Source organism: Oxyura jamaicensis, chromosome 2 (genome assembly GCF_011077185.1).
Source record: "Oxyura jamaicensis isolate SHBP4307 breed ruddy duck chromosome 2, BPBGC_Ojam_1.0, whole genome shotgun sequence".
Classification (NCBI taxonomy): Eukaryota; Metazoa; Chordata; class Aves; order Anseriformes; family Anatidae; genus Oxyura; species Oxyura jamaicensis.
In genome coordinates, this window is record NC_048894.1 from 149,656,373 (window position 1) to 149,676,934 (window position 20,562).

Here is a 20,562-nt window from a genome sequence, read left to right on the forward strand (position 1 = left end):
CTTTTTTTTTTTTTTTTTTTTTTTTTTAAATAACTTCTGAATCATTGCAGCCATTACTAAGACATGCTTACTAAAACACAGACATTTTAATTTACTTTTGTCTCATTCACTTCATTACAGTCCCATTAGGTGCCTCTAATACCACATCTAATCACCATATTTTGGAAGGCCCTCTGGAAGGCCCAAAGAAGAAATCCAACCCTGTTCTCTTAATATAAAATCCTCTTCACATAAATTCTCTTAACATTATTAACATAATTCTCTTAACATAAAATAACTACTGTCTGGCTTTCCCTGCTTTAGAAAAGAAACCCAGACACCTGTTTCAATAATAGAAAGCTCCTTCCATATTGGGTACGATCTGAATTTCCAAGCAGACATTTGCATCCTTGGCTTACCTCACAACCTTAGGTAAGGCACGTGGTTGTAATAGCACCGTAGATCCTTACATCTTTTGTTAATGTCTATGAATGTGTAAATAAAGAGTAGTTATTCTGTTCCTCACTCATATCAAGACACTTTCAATTCACTGACTTAGGCTGCCCTCAGGTTGCCTTATACTAAGTGAGGCTGGGGTAAAGAATATGCATGGCAGTGAATTTGAGTTTGGGCAAGAGAGCTCACCAGTCTGCCATTTCATATGCTTCTCAACATGACTACAGCTAAAACTAAGCTAAACATGAACAGAGTTACTCAAATTTTGTAATAACATATATCAGGAAAAAAAAAATCTTTTAAGTGTTATTGGCAAATATTCAAATGTATGGAGTGACATTGTTAGGTTGCTGTTACTTGGATTCTCAACATCTGTTGCTATCAGTGCCTTTTAGGCTGCATAATTACAGTTATTAAACAGCTATCCTGTCCAAGGCTGACATGCCTCTGGAAAAAAGCTACTATATCCTAGTATGATTTAAATTTATCTGAATTTTGAGCTGAAATACATTATTTGTGAGCAGTAATGACTATTCTCTCAACTTAAAAATTACATCATAATTTAATCACACCTGAAATAGTAGATTTTTTAAAGCCAATGTCCACCCAAAAGCTTATTGTAAAACTGTGTAATATAAAATTCAAGTTGCTTCCAATACAAAATCAGTTCTGTTCTGATCTGTTCTGTTCTGTTCTGCTCTGTTCTATTCTATTCTATTCTATTCTTAAAAAAATAGTGAAAAACAATTCTAGATGTGGATCATTTGTTGCCATAAGACAAACATCTTTGTAAAACAACAGTTTAGCTATTCTTATTTCAATGATTTTCATCAGCTTTTTAATAGTTCATTAGGTGAGAGTTTTTTCAACAGTAGAATAGAAAAAATAATCCTCTATTTTATTCATCTTTTTTCTTAGTATCAGGGTCAGATTTAGCTGAAAAATTATCAGTGAAATGATAGCCTATTCTACAAAGATTTTTTTGGACTACAGAAATGGGAATGTCTTAAAGGGAAAGGAGACAGAGAGTGACATCAGAAGATAGGTACAGCAGCATGCATTCATACCTCTGTTCCCAATGAAATGAGAAACTAGAGGGAGCTCAACAAAATACAGAGAATACTAAAAGGCAGTGTACATACAGATACATGGATGTACAGAACATAAATAAAGCAGATGTTTTGTATCACAGAAAACTTCAATTCACTCTGAAGAGATGAAGACACCACCATGGACTGATAGATTGTGAAGGCTTATCACTTCAGACCAGATTTGCAAGAAGCAGAAGACAGTTGACAGAAAGACCTGCACACAAAGCTTGAATTTCAACAGACAGTGAAGACAAGTAGGACTAAGGATGTGCAGCAGAAGAAAGGATATATCATGTCATTGCAGATCACTCAGAAAAAATGTAGTATAAATGTAGTCGACCTTGTTTCATAAAGACTAATCAATTTTTCAAATGCAGTGAAAACAGAGGTGTCTGAGGGCATTTTAACCTTTCCAGCTTCAATTCCTCTAAGTAAGCAGACTTCACAAGCAATTTTTATGACTGTATAAGTACTGCTGGTTTCTAAGGTGCTAGCAGTTAGTGTTGTAATGCTTTTGGAAAAGGTCTGATTGGGAACAGTTTTCATTGTTTCATATTTCTATCAAACTAATCATGACTTTAAGACATGACTTTGAAAAGGTTAAAGATGAATTTGTTTTCTCTGAGGCTTCCATTATTTAAATGCACTCAAGCATGCATTCATACTCAATGATATTAAAGGAAGTTTGACTTACGTTCTGTTTTCCCACTATGTTATCAAATGGAAGTTCAGGGCTCCATGATCCTTCGGTAAATGTTGCCCCACTGTTTCTCCTGTCAGAGGAGCTGACAGCCTCTTTCACAATATCTTCAGGCAAAGTCAACAGACTCTCCTCAGGCTGTTTAATTAAATATGTCTCAATGTTATGTTTCCTCAAGAATTCATTGCGTTCTTTGCCATGCCCTTCTTCAACTTTATAATCCCCATTGAGGCAGTCCAGAGTGGCCTTGGAGATGTGGATTCTCCTGTATAAGTGAAATAATTAGTAGCAAATACTGATTGTGCTCTAGTATAAATAGGTAGCAAGGAGTTTTATGGACTCTGCACCATTTTTATATGATAGATAAATAACAGTGTTACAGTTGTATATGGTGATTTCTATAAAGAAAATGAAATAATGTATTCAACAAACATGATGATTTGGGGATAAATACTGTCAAAGCACATTCTCATCAATATGATCTCATGAATGCACAAAATCTTGTCACAGGAAAAACAATTTGATCTTAATATCTGATGCCTTTGTTCACAGTAATAGTTTAATGATAAATCTTCCTGAGTGAAATATTATTCAAAATGAATCAAAATTACCACTTTGTGTAGATATGGTCAGAGGAAAATAAATGGTATGTATTAGAGCAGCTTTTGTGAAAGTGCTTTAATTTTCTTCAGTTAGCTGAGGTACCTTAGACTATTTAAATTAGCAGTCTGATTGTATCTGAAGTGAATTAGAGAATAACTATGCAAACTGATCATGTACTAGGCAGGTGGGGTGATAATTTCTGGTAAGACTAAGTGGTGAGTTAAAAGCTTTTGCAAAAGTGAATCTAATGATTCCATGAGATATATAAACAGCTGAAATTTTGCAAAAACACAATAGGTCTTTGGATGTCTTAAAACAAAACCGGGGGGTGTTTGGTGTTGATTTTCTTCATCATAGTTATGATTACTTGAGAAGGACAGAAATAATTTTTTTTTTTAAAGTTTCTTATTTCTAGTTTTAAGAAATCTTCAGACACCTATATATTGGATAAATTGAAGGCACCACTGCAACACATGGTTTGCACTGTTATTGCATTACATTACATTACATTATATTATATTATATTATATTATATTATATTACATGGTTAGCCATGCAATACTTTACAAAACAACATCATAAATGCAACATGAGGAGATATTCATTAGATATTTAGCTAACTGAAAAATAAATGCACTGTGTCTTTAGTTTAAAACTGTCTCATTTTTTAAACTTTGGATTCATTGCACTTTTTGAAAGTCAGGCTTGCAGACAGATTTCTAAAATTCAGAGTTAGCTAAAATTCATCATATCTTGATGGCATGTGCTGAGGCATTTTTCTCAGGCACTGCAAATTGGTTGGCTTGACTGAAGGAAATGGTCCTAGTACATCCCCTGGGAACTTTTTTATTTATTTATTTTTTTTTTTCTGGAACTAAAAAGAATGCCTCTATACAACTATAAGAACAAAATATTACTGGAATGAAAGGGTTGTAAACACCTGTATAAGGTGCAGGTGTTGCCAGAAGAATCAACTGCTGATTGTCTTTAATCATAGTGAAAAACCCAGGAGTATCAGAACCTAGAACAAACTGGGTCTATGAGGAATATTAAACATCAGTCTATAATTAAAAGATCAAAAAATTGTAGCTCAGCCATTTTTTAAACTTGTTTCAGCTTCTCACTGAAATCAATATAGGTCCTGTACAACTTTCACTATCTGAAGTCATGCTGTTATGATGTTCACAGAGATTAGTACACTTGTAATCAAATCTCAGTAAAACTGACAGAAAAACAAAACAAAACAAACAAACAAACAAAAAAAAACACTTTCCCAAATATAAAAAAAAATTTCCCTGGACTTTAAAACCAGATTATATATCTGTGAAAGATAATGCACTTCCTAGCTCTTACAATAGGCTAAATCGATTGAAGTAAACTACTAATTAAAAAAAAGGGGGGGAGAAGGAGGGGTGAAAAAGAAAATGATACATTAGTTGCCAGGGTGACTATCTTTGTACTGCATTTCAACCTAATATAGTTTTAGAAGATTGTATTCTAAAATCCTGAAATATGGATTTTATAATGGAGATGATAACAGCTTCAACTAGGGTATGGAACTGGCTATTGATGTAATATCCTTAAGTGGACCAAATACTAATGAAGAGTTGGTAGATTAATAATACTTTAGGTTTCACCTTTTCCACAGCTTGCTTAAAAATAAAACAAAATAAAACAAAACAAAATCAAATCAAATAAAAATAAAGTAATAAAATAATAAAATAAAATATAAAATAAAATAAAATAAAATATATAATGAAGAGTCCCCTAATTTCATACAAATACGGTAAATTGTTAAACTGAGCACTGAAACCAAAAAGTATAATCTATCCTACTGTTGAAAACATATCAGGCCTAAAGCTTTAAATAATACCTGTCAATGATATGTCCTGGAAAATTAATTATTAGCTAAGTTTTATGCTGATTCAATACAAAAGATTAATACCTAGATGTACCAGGAGAAGAAAATTAGAATATGGGAACCTGACAGAAGAATGTTTCTTAAATAACATTGTACAATCTTATACGTGGAGAAGTAAGGAGAGGCTAAAGTTACCTTAATTGCTCTAGGAAATCTACTCTGTGCACCAGGAAATCAGACGTCAGTCTGATGTAAATCACTGCTTTGAGAGACTTAGTGAACTGCTGTCATGTACAGGTTTTGTTTTGTTAGCAAATGGATGTGCAAGAGTGGAAATTACTTTGCTCCAATAGACTGATAGACTGCAACTTAGTTGGGCATTTTATTGACACCAGCAAGGTGGTGCATTCTCTGGGTTATTCATTAATAGCTGTATTACCAGTATGAATTAACAGCAATAAACTACACTTTTTGCCGGCATGGATGATGAAAGGTAGATAATTGTTTTGCTCATGTTAACAAAGCAGAGTACGACCTTTCTTAGTCATCTGGAGCTCTCATGGGATAAGCAGCAGGGAAAGCTTTTTTTTTTTTTTTTTTTTTTTTTTTCCTGTAGTTTTATACACTGGTGACATCTGCAGAGTATAGAACTTGTTTTCAGGGCATTAATTGCTTCATTTTCTGCTGATTCTAATAATACATATTAGCCTAGTGGCCGACTGTGGGGAACAGCGAATGAAGCCCACATTTGCAAATACAGTATAAACCAAATAACTTTGTAATTTCCTTGGAATATGACAGTTCTTACAGATACTTATGTATGTGTAGGGAGCATAACACATGACTCAGATTTGATGACTTAAAACCTCTCTTACTCAGGGTGACAGAATCACTTAGAGTTTTTCTGCATAAAAATCTCCATGGCTGTTATGTCTACTTTCTGTTGCCAAAAGTTACATCATTGTATGGGATCTCTATCTATATGTTTCATCAATGGAAGAGGGAACTGAAAGTGCACAGAGGATTCCCACAACCACTACTATTGCTTCAAATTTAGGGTCTGCAATTTCCAAACTGCAGTGCAAAAGAGTTCATGTCAGGCAAAAATAATATTTTATCCTCCAGGTGAATTAGCCACCACAGATTAAAAACTAAACAGGTGGATGTAAAGCCTTATATTTTCACATACATAAATAGCTGTGCATAAATATCTCAAAACATCTACCAAAGCATTATATTACTTAGAAAATTTCCATAGGACTTGAAGAATGGCATGCAGCTGCAACAGGGGAGGGTCAGGCTGGGTATTAGCTCTTCACCGAGAGGGTGGTCAGGCACTGGGAAAGGCTTCCCAGGGCAGTGATCACAGCACCGAGCCTGACAGAGTTCAAGGAGCATTTGGACAACACTCTCAGACACACAGTCTGATTTTTGTGGGGTCCTGTGGGGAGCCAGGGGTTAGACTAGTTGATCCTTGTGGGTCCCTTCCAACTTGGGATATTCTATGATTCTATGAGCCTGCTATCCATAACTCCTTGCTATTAGCCATATCAACCTACGAAGACATAACTCTTCCCATACTTTGTGCATTATGAAATAAAACAAATTACATTAGTGTGTCTCACAAAAGCAGAATGAAGCCTGGAGAAACTCAGGAATGGTCAACACCTAACTGGGAAATTTGAGCTATCTCTGTGTACCAGATCATCTGAATATGACCATTGACCATCTTCATGAAATCTTAGCTAAAAAAGGAAAAAAAAGTGTCTTTGCCAAAACCCCTGCAAGTGGACCATTTCTACGTTATTCTGCTTCACAGATCTTTGCCAATCACAAAATAATAATAATAATAATAAAGGCAAAAATAAACAAAGAAGCCCAAGAAATCATAGTTGATAGAATAACGGAAAGACACTTAATCTGTTGGAAATGTGAATAGTGTATGGTGTTAAGAATGTTTTCTGACTGTGGGAAATACATGTGGCCTTACCCAGGAATTCCACCAGACTCAAGTTTGTTTGCAATATCCACATCCCATGACCAGACATCAAACTGCCACTTTCGCAGGCCCAGCACTCCACACAGAACGGATCCTGAATGTATCCCTATTCTCATGTCAATGTCATGCTTCGTTCTTGACCTAACATATCTGTTAAACAAAACAAAAACAAACAAACAAACGAAAACCAGACTCACTAAAGTATATGCCACATTTTTTATATCTTTTAGAAAAGAATACAATGTAAAATACAGTATCAATTTGGCATAAACAACCACTTAGTCTGCAAAATGAAGAGCAATTTTTCTAGGTAGCAAAGTACAGGTAGTGTAAAATGACTGTAAAAGCCGGATTATCATTAAGTGCTTAATTGCATGCATGGTTCAGTGGCACACATATTATTTCTATCAGACAGAAAGGGAAAGATAGGGAGAGAAAAACATGTCTGGATTTGTTGAACTCATTGAGTCCATTAGCTTAGAATTATAAAAGGACAATCAACTTAAAAAAACCTACTATAATCAAATCTGTATATACTTTTATCCTCTATTCTATTTTTGAATAATCTTCAAAATTTGATATAGTTTTTTTTTTTTCTTTTTCATGTTATTCTTCTTTACTAAAACTCTCTAGACTGTTTGTCCAAAGGTGAATTACTTGCAGTAGATTTGGCCAGAATATTACTTGCTTTGTTATGGTAATGATGTGATTCAAAATAAGTTGTTTCCATTCAATGTGATGGTAAAGACCATTTCACTGCTCAAAAATAAACACACAGAAACATATTTGTCAACAGCCTCAGAAGAGGGACTTTGTCCCAGGACTGTTTTCAATTAATATATCTGTGGGCTATAAGGGGAATTTCATTGTGTTAAATGAAATTTCTGATATGAGAAAACACATATCATTCACAGCTACAGTCACTTTAGAAGTATCTTAAACCTAGGACTGCTTCTTCCAAGTCTGCGTTGGAATAGTCCAGCATATCACCATATTAAACTCACAACTAAGATGATTGAACCATTGGGGTGTCAATGAGAATAATTTTCCAGTCCTACCTGAGTGACATCAATTATTTGCACAGAAAATACTGTTAGAGCTAGTGTTCATTAATATTTGAATAGCTTGCTCAGGGTCGGAAAAGCATGTTACTGTTGGCCTACAAATAAGGCAGCTATTTCTCTGTAAAGAGTCCCAGTTCTACAGTCACTAAAGTCAATAGCAGGGCAGCAAGATCACACAACGGAGCAGGTAAAGAATAAACAGCTCTGTTTCATAACTCTGGAGCTAACTACCATTGCTTCAGAAGCCTCAGTCATGACCTTGGCAGACCCTCTCTAGAGGAGAAAATTGCTTACTGAATTCAGTACTTGGCCTTTCGTTATTGCAAAAGGGGGACCAATTTAGTGTGTGAAACAAATAATGAAATAACAGTTTCAAAATGGAGAGAAATCAGACACACAAAAATGTGAGGAATTGAAAATGAGCAATTAATCTTTATTTCCTTTCCCTGCATAATCCAAAACCTTGGAGAAAAACAGGCATATGATGTCGCAGTGCAGTTATTTGTCTACAGGAGAAGACCTTTTCATCATATCAGGAAGCTAACATATTTCAGGTATTTAAAGAAACAGATTTACACAAATTTAATTATAAGCTAATAAAAAGAACAAGCTTTGGGAGAGAATTTATCTATGTTTAGATAGTCTGTGTATATAGTTTTCATCTACAAATTTCATTGTTTTGCAATCAAGAAGGTCTGAAATACGAAAATTTAACACAATCATCTAACTCTGGAAGACAGAACTTGAAAACAAATCTTCCACATTGAAGAAGTGCCTTAAGTATTATGAGAGCAATTAAGAGAATTAAAAACACTGCAATTTTTAATGTGTTGTGAATATTTTTATAGATATACTACAAAAACATCGAAACTAACACTCATAATTGTCAGAGGTATTATCACAAAATTCCCCACGTAATAGTTTCCCCAGTCTGCCTTTTTATTTGTTCAGGCCAAAATAATTATTTCTCACTTTGTCTGATTTCTTTATCTTGAAACAAAAAGCTAATTGGATTCAGAGAAGTAATTGAGCAAAAAGATTTTAAATGGAAAATGCACACAATAAGAGGAGCTCATGTTTATTAAAATAGGCTAATAGTGTGGATATATATGTGTACTCTGTCTATACATATATATATAATCTCTATTAGACTGTTAAATTTTAAATACAACAGTACTTAATTACTAGTAAATAATGTCATTTAATTTTAAATACTGTAAATTATAGCCCTATGTCTCTACGTTTTATGGGAATTAATGCACACATCTCATTGGAGAGACCTGGTATAAACAATGGTGCAACTGAGTAATACATCCCTCTGTTTCCTGAATATTCACTAACAGTTGCTGGATTTTAATTTTTTCTTTGTTATAAAAATGCAATGGCATTCTGAGAAAACTTCAATCAGCCACATAGAACTTTTGCACTTGTTCAAAGCTTCATGTAGCTCTGCTGTCCGTGCTGCCTCTTGAATGACACTGCAGAGTCTAAGTGAGGCCGTATCTCCTCTTGTCTCATCTGTTGTCTCTCACAGCTTCCCAGCAACTTTTCCACATGTGCTGCTGAAGTGATATTTGATCTCAGCTCTTCACCTGTGGCCAGGGGGGATTTGGCCACCTGCCTGCATCCTTTGACTGAGGGCTGTCGCGTGTTTCTGTCTGCTCTGGCGTTGGTGCACCTGCAGGGCCCTATCGTCACATCCTTCTCTTACTTGCCCTTCACAGCAATATACTCTTACATTGATAGGTAGGAAAATAATTGCATAAAGGGACCTGATTGAATTGAGCCACAGGCAGTAAGATATATTTAAACAGACTGTCCAGAACATGAATCAAACCATGATGGAGATTTGATCCTGCTTCTGTTGCTTTGCTATTTGCAACACAAGACCAAGAACAGAGCTGTTGAGAACATTTATGGAGATGTTATATTTCTGCAAACTGTTGTTGTAAGGTTTTAACCTGAATAAAGAAGAAATAGTTGTGGATGAAATGTGAAGTGATTGATTAGCATGTAAAAAGCCACTTTTTTTTTTTTTTTTTTTTTTTTTGAAATGATATGGATTGAAGCATTTCTGAATTACATAGAGAAGGGGACTTCACCTGAGTTGTCTCCATAGCCAAATCCAACTTCCTAACAGCTAGGCTGCCATTTACTTTGTTTATACACTTGTTTATACACTTGTCTTGTTTATACACTGCTAGAGGACAAAAGCAGTTAAATACTTTGAGACTACAAAATGAGGGTCATGATACTCAGTAGAGCTAGTTCTCATTTATTTAGAAAAAAGAAAAAATTTCTCGTAAATAATACTGCATACCAGATATTGAAATAAGGGGTGTTCTCTTTGCATATGTTCATGTTCCACATCTTCTAGTTCTTCTGACTATTAAATTTATTCAAATATGAATTAAGTTTCTGATTTTTTTAAAAGTATTTGCTTCAACTGTTTAAAAGGTTTTCTGCAAATATTTTCAAAAGGCCCACACATGAAGCTGAATTATTGATACTCTACAAAGCAGCCCAGTTTACCTCACAAACTATGAGATACCTTATTCAGGACAATGAAATTGTGACTGATGCTATTAATGCCATATCTCATTTCAGTCAAGTTGGTGATGAAAACTTCATTGATTTTAATTAGATCTTGGCATTTCTGTCTGGTCAGCATTCTTTGATGGGTATTAGATTTTATTTTATTTTATTTTATTTTATTTTATTTTATTTATTTTTATTATTTGGTGCTACTAATCTGAGGCTTTCCTATCTGTATATAGAAGGTAAACTAAAAGTCACAGATCTACTTTTCAACCTTTTATGAGGCTGCCAGAAAACAGAATGCCCTGGCACTCATGCCTTGCAGGTTCAGACAGTGACACACCATCCACATCTATGCTAATCAGAGTAACTGTGCAAGGCTCTGTCTACCAACCGAGATATTTAAAACAGCCCCAGCATGTTCTCTTCCTGGCTGACTAGCTCTCCTGCAGGTTCAGGAGTTTGTGTGTGATATCTGTCAAGACATAGCCATTGCTGTCTTAATGCACTTTTAACAGGAATAGGAAGACTGTGCTTTCTAAACTAAACAAGGGTCATAAGTGACCCTGCTTTGAGCAGAAAGTAGGACTAGCAATCAATCTATCTCCTGTAGTCCTCTCTAAACTGAACTGTCCTCTGATCCTAAGGTTCAATTGCATAGAAAAATTTTTGGTTGTACCTAACAGATTTGTGGCATTTTCCTAAAAGAACTCAAATGCTTTTTGGTACTGACATGAGGCAGTAATAGGTGAACTGAGGTGAGTGCTCTCTTTGGTGTGATTCTTAGAGCTGCGTCATCCTTGCAAACCAGACATCCATTACATTTGAAAAGCTAGTAACAGGGTGCACTAAACTAAAGTTTCAAAGAATACGGCTAAGGTACCATGACTCACAGGATATAACACTTTGCAGATGGACTTTCCAAGCACTGAATTTACAATTTAAGGCAGATATTATCCCATGAAGACAGTTCAAACGGGAGCCCTTGGAATTAGGGCTGGATTCCAGTGTCAGTAACAACTGTTATCTGAAGAAGTTTCATATAATCAGATTTATCATGAATGTAAATGACTTGCTCTGAGCTCAGTCTGATACTATAGCAACATGGATAGAGTTAAACTACTGCCCTACTCCTCTTTTTTATGTCTGTCTTCTCTGAGAGGCAGGAAAGAAGCATGAGGGACTATAAATATTATTAGAAAATTGCTTTGTCATTTGAAAATTATATGATAACAACTATATAAATATTTACACTTCTATGATAACTTGTATTTGGTAGTACATTCAAAGAAAAGGGGACTCAGAAGCATACAAGCCTGTTGGTCATGACACAGTTTGATTAATATAGGCACCCAACAGCAAAATCAGGGAAAGATATACTGTCCTGATGCTCTGTTCATTCATTGTCAGTGGCTGAAATGGACATGTGAAATTGATGATGTGATTTGTGTCTGAAATGCACTGCACTTGTGAACTGAGAAGCTTTGAATATCTTGCAAAGCCTCTTTTCACCACCATACAGAAATGAAGGTGTACAATAGTTTTGGTTTTGTGAAACGTTCTGTTTTCTTTGAATCAAGGCTAGCTCCAACATAGGTTGAGCCTTGTATATTATACAAGAAAGAATCAGTGGATGGAATACATTAGTGGATAAATTTCATAATAAGTCATGGATTATGAAAGCAGTTCCTTGCTTCTTTTTTACATAAGTAACTTGCTTAGCCCTCATTAATCACTTTATGATTTTATTTTAATACCCAACAGATGAAGTTGAAAGCATTTTTTTAATTTTATTTTTTATTTTATTTATTATTTTTTTTTTCATGTAAAAAGCTGAAAACCTAACAGGTTTTCAATCACTGAGATCACCTAAAATAGTCTCTCTTTTATTTATTTATTTATTTATTTTCTCATGAATTTATGTTAACGACTTATCAATTTATTATAGATTGTTTCTGGAGTTTAGTCTACATTGTATACAGGGACTATGTTTTTCTGTTATAATAATTGCTCTTTCAGCTGGTAGTTTAATGGGAAGTAATCCATGAGAAGAATCTACTCACAACTCCTTGACTTACCAAATAAATATACCAGCCAAAAGATTTGCTTAATTTTCCAAAATTTTGTGGATATTGTAGTTGCATTTCCATCATTATACTATGTGAATTAGTCCTTGAGGACTCCTTACACAGTCTTGGGATTTTAGTAATAAAGATATTTGAGAAGATGGTGGTGAAGAAAAAAATCTTTAACCTGGAAGCAGTTCTTGTCACCTACACTGCCACTGTGTCCCAAACTGAAGAATAGAAGATACAGTTTTCCATCCTGATATACTGTGTGACACAGAACAGTATATTTTATGCATTAACAAGCTCTTTGAAATGAAGACATAACATCAAGATTCAATATTATCATCTCAGTCTTGACATTAACATACAGTCATCTATAATTTCCACTTTGGAAGTATGCTCTCCTCTTCTTTATAGTTATTTCCTTCAGTTGTCTCAACAACCCTTTTTCTATTCCTTTCCTGTTTCCCCTCCTCCTTTATGTCACTTTTCTGCTTGGCCTCTCATTGTGCTTTACATAATAATTCCTCTTTTAACAGCTCAACTGAAAGAGTAATGAACAAGCATACTAATCTCTGACTGGAGCATAATGTGATATTTAGAAATTATCTTATAATTACTTTTATGTTCTCTTTCTCTTATCTATTTTACATCCATTTTAATATATTTGAGGAAGAGATTATTTCAACAAATCTAACCTCATTTTACTGTTAGGTCTTAAAGTTATGCTCCATAATTGACTGTCAGCAAGTAGATATTCCTATCTTGAATTTTATCACATATCCCATCCATAATCCCATCCTTCTGGCATTCCAACACTGCTTTTAAACTTCACTAACAGGCAATGAAAATGCTGATGACTGCTTTCTTCTTACAGATCTTCCCCTTCTCATATATCAATAAAGATAAAGATAAAATGACTGACTATTTTTAATAGATAAGAGCAATTACAGAGTTAGTTCCCCTCAGTGTTATCTCTGACATCCATTTAGCTTGGGTGATAGATGTGAAAATGAAACATTATCATCTGATGACTAAACATTTGTCTACTATCTTATTTTTACAAACTGTCAGAATAGACAGGCATTAATACAATACATTTAAATGCAAGAAGATTTGCACAGCATGTAAAAAGATGTGAGAACCATCTGAATAAATGGACATAAATGAATCTTCATAAAAATGAAGAGCTTGTTCTTTTTATTTTCATTTGCCCTTTCAATTGAAGCCTAGGACATTTTGCAGAAGGTTGGGGCTTGCAAGACAGCCAGAATTAGAATTCTTGGTCATGAACAAATGTGATGGAGCAAAGCTTCCTTGCTTTAGATTAAAAATCAGATTTTGTGGAACATTCCCGTGGATTAAAGTAATATTTCAATTGAGCTCAATGGTTAAGAGAGCAAAATACATTACATTTGAAATATCAAGAAAAGCTTTTCTTGTATAAGCTCTGTAACAAGAAACAGTGACGCATAAAACATTACAGAGAAAGCAGTGTTTTAGATTGTTTGGCTGAGCTTTGAGCATTTGCAATGAGAGCAGTGGAATAGCAAAACTCAAATTTAAAGCCCTTAAGACTCAAATTTAGCATCCTTAAGATCAAGTTGAAGAGCCTCAATTAACAATGAATAAACACTTTAACTGTTTGGATATGAGTCATATTAAAACACCTAGAAGTCCCTTGTGAGTCAACCTGTCCAAGCAGGTTTGTTTAATTTATGTAATTAAATATTTTACATTTTTGTTTGATTTCTGCTGACTGGGTAATCATCAAGAAGACTAAAAGGAAAATTCTGTAGTGGTATCATGAGATGGTGGACTTCTGGGCACTGCCTCACCTGAAGTGAGGTACTGATCCTTGAGACATCATCAACTAGGCATCACAACAGGTGGAGTCACTCTTCCTGGGGTTGTTCAAGGAAAGGTTGGATATGGTATTTAGGGACATGGTTTAGTGGGTGATACTGGTGGTAGGGGGAAGTTTGGACTAGATGACCTTGGAGGTGTTTTCCAACCTTAATGATTCTATGATTCTATGAACTACATAGTGTCAATGGAGAGAATAGGATCTTGGAGGATCTACAGAAGAAAATCTGGTCTGTATAACTTAGAGATACCTTCTATATTAATTGTAAAAAGAACATACTACTAGAAGAATCAAAAGATCTAGAACTACATGGATTTATCTCAAGTGCCTAAATCCCAGTTTAGCTTGGATCTCATAGCATAAATGCTATTTTTTTGGGGGGGGAGAGTAGTGGTGGGTGGCTTTGTTGCTGTTTTAATATCAAGTTTTTAAGCTATGTTAAGTGCTTGAGCTAAAACATAGCTGAGATTTAAGAACTAACACAGAGCTCTTCAAGATGGAAAATAAACAATAGTTTATGCCATCTTTATCAGTACTCTTTAAATGTTTAGATGCTTCCTGTAAACTTTCTCTGCCTTGCAAGAAGGCTGTGAATTCATCTGTATAAGTTGAACATAATTGTGAAAATCTGAAAGATAATTTCTTATATCTTGGGTCATTTCCCTACTATTTTTAACATACCAAATATTTGTTTCATAAAAACTTCAGATGAAGATTAAATACATTATAATCATAAAAATGTCATTTTTAACAGGTCATCGATGAAATATGCACAGATCAATATAGCAGAAACTCAGTTTTTCAATTTTTTATTTTTTTATTTTTTCATTTTAACTGAGCAAATTCTATCAATTTCAGTTCTAATTAGTGGACTGTCAGTAATTCTAAGTTCTCTCAGATGTAGACTGAAGTATTTGTAATATTCCAAAGAAGGATTGGTCCTCCCTGATTACTATATGGCTGAACATTAAGATAAGTAAGATAACACTTCTGTAATCTGAAAAGAAAACCCATGGGCAAACCTTATCCGATGGCCAGAAATTCAGATACTATGATTATCAAACAAAGTGAAGACAATCTGAACTGAATTAACTTGGGATGACCAAAGTCCTTTGGTTTTGGCTTTGGTTTCACAGCTCCTGTAGGATGCAGACATTATTTAAGATATGCAAACTATAGTACTATTTCTGTTGGAGTACAGTCTTTGAGACCTGCTTCATAACAGGACACCAGCATTTTAGAGACTTCCACTTATATAAAGAAATTCAGAGAAACTCAGAAAAGAAAAATTACTTAAAATGGGTTCATTGTGGATGGTATTAACAAATGCAACTGATTTAATATGCATCTCCAAATATTTTTAACTATGTTTTTTTTTTTTTCCATCAATGTTTTTTCTCTAATTCATATTTCACTTTCACTGTGGGGATCCCAGAAGCAAAATATTGATTACTTTGTGCAACATTTAGTCTGTGATAATTGAATCCAACCTTAGAGATCATTGTTGCATAATCATTACTCAGTTACATTTTCCATTTATTAATTTTTGCCAAATTCTTTCTCTATTAAGATCTCAATAAAGTAGCTGCAGTGCACCCTAACTCTCTAGTATAATGAAACTCACTCAGATTAAAGGAGGAAAGCAGTCTGGAAAAGAAGCAGACGAAGATATTGCATGGCAAAACATCCACAAGAAGAGGAGAATGTTCAGGATAGGAAACACTGTTTTAGGGAATACAGCAACAGAAGAGGGATTTGGAAAAGGGAATGTCAGAAAAAAAATGATATAGTGTGTAAAAAAGGCTGAGAAAAGCTCTTTTGGAGATGTCATGGTAAATGATTGGACTAGCTGCTGCAGACAATGTAACACAGTAACTGTGTGTGTTTTGAGAGCAATAAGTTTCACAGATCTTAACAGTTCTCACTTTATACTGTTGTCATTTTTAAGAGGAGGGTGAGGATGAGCAGACTAAATTGTTTGCTGTAATCCTTGTAATACAATAAAAAAATAATTAAAACACTAAATGTGGTGTCAACACTTTACCTTGGAAACTAGCTTATAGACAAGGTAGTACACACAAGATAGTATTTAGCATCTGTTTCTACACATATGGTGCCTTTTATGGATTGAAGAACTGCTCTTTTCACAGTGATAACCCTGAGATCTCCGAACCACCAAAATAACTAATTGTCTAGTAATAACATTCTTAGGTAGGAAGTACAAGACATTGTCAGTACCAACGACAAAATAAGAAAAAAATCATATTACCTGATAGTTTTGATCATGCTGAGCCCCATTTCAACGCAGCAGTGTGCATGGTCCTGGCGAGGTTCTGGGAGCCCAGACACGCAGTAGTAACAGTCCCCCAGGATTTTTATTCTAAGGCAATGATGTTCCTAGATGAAAATATATCAAAAGAGAAAGAAAATATTTGCAGTTGTGCATAATTTTAAGATGAATTTGAAACTGGTTGGAAATAGTACTGAAAAGTAATGTAATGGATATTTCCTGTTTGCAATTAGTATGATCTTGATTTATTTTTTTCTTGAAATAAATCACCTTTACTTTTTTTCAGTAAAAAAAGGATAATAGCCATTTCCGTGTTATGTCAGGCAGAGGTGGATTTGCTGATGGTGATAAAGGTCTCAGCAGAGTTAGACTAGAAGCTACGCCAAGGATTCAGAAACACCAGCTGAGATAATGAATAACACATTTTAGACCATATTTCTCCAGGGCATTCTTTCTGCACCTTTTTGCACTGGAAATAAATGAGAGAAACCTGTTTTGTTCTACTGATAATCCCTTCCCACCCATTTTCCACTGTCGCATTCCCAACAGCTATAGGAGCTGATCAAGTATCTGCATCAGAAAAATATCAAAGGTGTCTTGTGTTAGGCTTGTACTGTGGAAAAATGATATTTACTTGGTATCCAGCTGGAAACATCCTTTACCCTAGAAGCAAATATTGAATTTTATTTCTTAAATACTTATTAACGGTATCCTTACAGACTGAAAGAACATACCGGGGTGTGATTAGATAGATTGAAAGAGCATATTGCGGTGTGATTAGATCATTGTTTTAGAAGATCCTTTTCTAGTGAGTTGCCAAAACTTTTGCAGTTCCCAGACAAGAAGAACAAGTAAGCCCCAAATAAACTGTAATCATGCCCAAAGTATTCTGCTGGCCTGGTATCCACAGGTGATAATCAATGCCGAAGAAGAGGGACCATAACAATTAGAGGACACAACTGCAAGTGCATAGGGGAAGGACGTACTGCAAGTTGAGTCAGGGATGCATTTTCATGATGGGGAAATCATTGAAATGCAAGATTAACTTTCAGTCAGTAAAGGTTCCAATGAGAGGACATTAAAATTAAGACCAGTCATTACTGGGACGCAATATAACAATTTCTAAATCTGGTTCATTAGATCATAGCAAATTTTTGCCTGTAGTGTTTCAGCTTTTTTCTTCTCTTTCTCTCAACCAACCTGTGGTGAAGGCTACACTAATCAAAGGGGAGCAGGGATACGCTAGTCCCACTGGGGAAAAGACAACTTTAAGTAGGATACAGGAGCAAACATGAATGCTGACAGTGTCTCAGGAACTGAGTACTGGCCAAATGAATGGGAATCCAAGTTATTATTCAAGATTTTGCCTAGAAAGAATAAAACTTTGCATTGAATCTCAGCCAAGTCTTTAAAAATCCAAAGTGAAAAAAAAAAAAACAAAAAAAAAAAACTAAACACTTAAAATCATAGAATCACAGAATATCCCAAGTTGAAAGGGATCCATAATCATCATCGAGTCTTTTATTGCCCTCCTTTGGACACTTTTTATTAGTTTTTTAGCCTTCTTACATTGTAGCACTCAAAACTGTACACAGTAGTCAGGTGAGGCCACACTTGCACATAGCATGATTTCATACCCAAATCTTTTGCACCCAAAAGCTTTCACCCAAAATCTTTGTACCCAAAGCTTTTGCTGAAGTCAGCTGAAGCTTAACACATACCAGTGAAGGTAAATTTTGCTCTGGTCACAGGGACAAAACAAACTGATTCACCCTGAAATCTCCTTAAACCATCAGTAGGAGCTGACTGTGTCTGAAGCCTTGGATTCATCTCCAGTTACTACTATCACTGGCTCTAAGAGTGCAATATCTAGATGACAAAGTCTCATTAAGAAATTAAAAACTATACTTAGGCTTCTAAAATGACAAATTTCACATGTAACACTTCTTTCCTTGTTCGTTTCTCTTCAATTCATTCTGCAGACCCACACAAATGAGCAATTAGTGTGTTTCATAGGCTTGCAACTGAAATTTCACATCCTAAAATCCACTGAAACATTTATTTTTATACATTTCCTGCTCAATGGAAAGAATGAGAGATTTGACTTTACATCAATCTCCATCTAAATTTTTGTTTATACAGTAAAAACAATGAAACACCACAGCTAATCAACTAGTAATGAGCACTCAGGGACACAACTCAGTGCATGTTAAACTGTCAGTGTCCATCTTCAAACATTCCTGTGCTCCTCATTTAGAAAAATAGCAAAGATATAAAGATATAATAAAACACAGATTCTGTGGTTCTTTGTCTTTGCTAATAGTGCTATTCAATGAATTCCATACTTTGTCATTTGACATCAACAAAGTAAAAAAAGCTTTTATAACATTATATTAGTTTGATTGAAGTGCAGCAAAGCAAAAGGCAGCACTTTAACAACATTCTGACCCACTACACATAATTAAAACTGATAATTCCATAGTATAATTAGAAATAAATGGGAAAATATTCAATTTCCAGGAAAGAAAGAGAGATATGACTCAAGTAGTATACTATGATATTTTGGTATTATAATTACATTCTTATATACAAAATTTACAACACAGTCTTGATTCTGTGGTACCTTCCTATCTGAAGACATGGAACTTCCCTATTAAGTGAGTATCTAATTCCACACAGTTAGAAAACTCAGTCTGCAGCAGGAAAAATGCCCATATGTTTGGATCAAAATGTCTCATTTAAACTGGCTGAAGCACTGATTCTATTAAAGTCAAATGAGACCTCTGTCATGGCTACGTCTCCTCTTTTACTGAAAACCAGAACAAGACAGACCACTACAAAAAGGTGTGATTTTGATAAATATAAGAAGAATCTTAATGAAAAAGACCTGCTAATGAGAGTTTGATGTATGCAAATGTGAGTGCATGTGACACAGGAAATAATTTCAGCTGCACATGAATGTGCTTTTTTTTTTTTTTTTTTTTTTTTTTTTTTTGGTCTTGATATGTCATCTCTACAGTCATTTGCCAAAGCTCAGGAAGAAGTAATTTACAAGACTGAGATATCCAAACCGAGATGACTATATATAGGTGTCCATATGTCAGCCAGAATCCAAGGCTGCCATTACAGTCAAAAGAGAGCCAGGCAATGCATTCAATTAAACCTATAGTGTTTCAGCTCACAGCTAAAGCAATCAGCTGGGCTTTTAATTCAGTTGTCTGCACATAAGCTTATGGTGCATTGGAAAGACCCCTGGGTATGTGAGGCACCCACACAGCACTAACGGACATGACATAAGACATGTCTTTCTGCATTGGTGCAAGAACCATGCAGGATGTCTCTATTGGCAATAGAATCCACAAGGAACATTTAAATGACTCCTTGTCTTCCTAATTTGTCTTGTTAGCTGAATTGTTCTGACTGATAAATGTATTACAGTATGGTTATATTGTCCTTACCCCTTTTATATTTTCCTTTACATTTTATATTCCCCATATCTATTTTGTAAGTAAATTGTGGATTTTTTATCACTGGAAATGCTTTAGTTAGTGAAAGATAGTTCAACAACTGTAAGGAAGGACAGAGGACTGATAGTATCTGCTTTGGCAGTGGAGGACTGTGTGGTCTCCTGAGATCTCCTCTGATAACTCTGTAGCTGAATCACACCACCAGTTTAAGTTAGATGCTTTGCCAGTCTTTTGAATTAGTATATTAAGCCTAGATTTATGGGTAGTGTGTGTCCTTCAACTAGTCATGCTGCAGTGATAAATAGAAGACAGTTTTGTTTGTGCCTACCTGCTTTTCAGTGGTATAAAATGATAGCAGCAGCATTAAGGATCACCTTTCCTCACACTCTAAAGCTCGCTCAAATTATCAAATAGTTATCTGTTACCATTAAATAAAAATGGATGAAAAATCTAAAAATGTATGAAGTAACTGTAAAATGAGTAAAAGACTTAAATAAGAGAAAATGGATGTACAAGAATTTTGATGCAGCAGTTGTTACATGGCAGTTTTAAATTCTTATGCTACTTTTAGGCTGTCA

The 20,562-nt window shown here is 34.8% G+C and overlaps 1 protein-coding gene across 1 annotated transcript in view; it reads right to left on the reverse strand.

Moving 5' to 3' along the window:
- Positions 1–20,562, reverse strand: part of ADCY8 (adenylate cyclase 8) — a 122,354-nt gene that overhangs the window by 46,568 nt on the left and 55,224 nt on the right. Inside the window, exons 5-7 of the mRNA XM_035317647.1 lie at positions 16,497–16,624; positions 6,681–6,839; positions 2,221–2,491 (exon numbers count right to left, since the gene is read on the reverse strand). Of these exons, the coding sequence (XP_035173538.1) occupies positions 2,221–2,491; positions 6,681–6,839; positions 16,497–16,624 (558 nt within the window). The remainder of the gene's footprint in view (positions 1–2,220; positions 2,492–6,680; positions 6,840–16,496; positions 16,625–20,562) is intronic.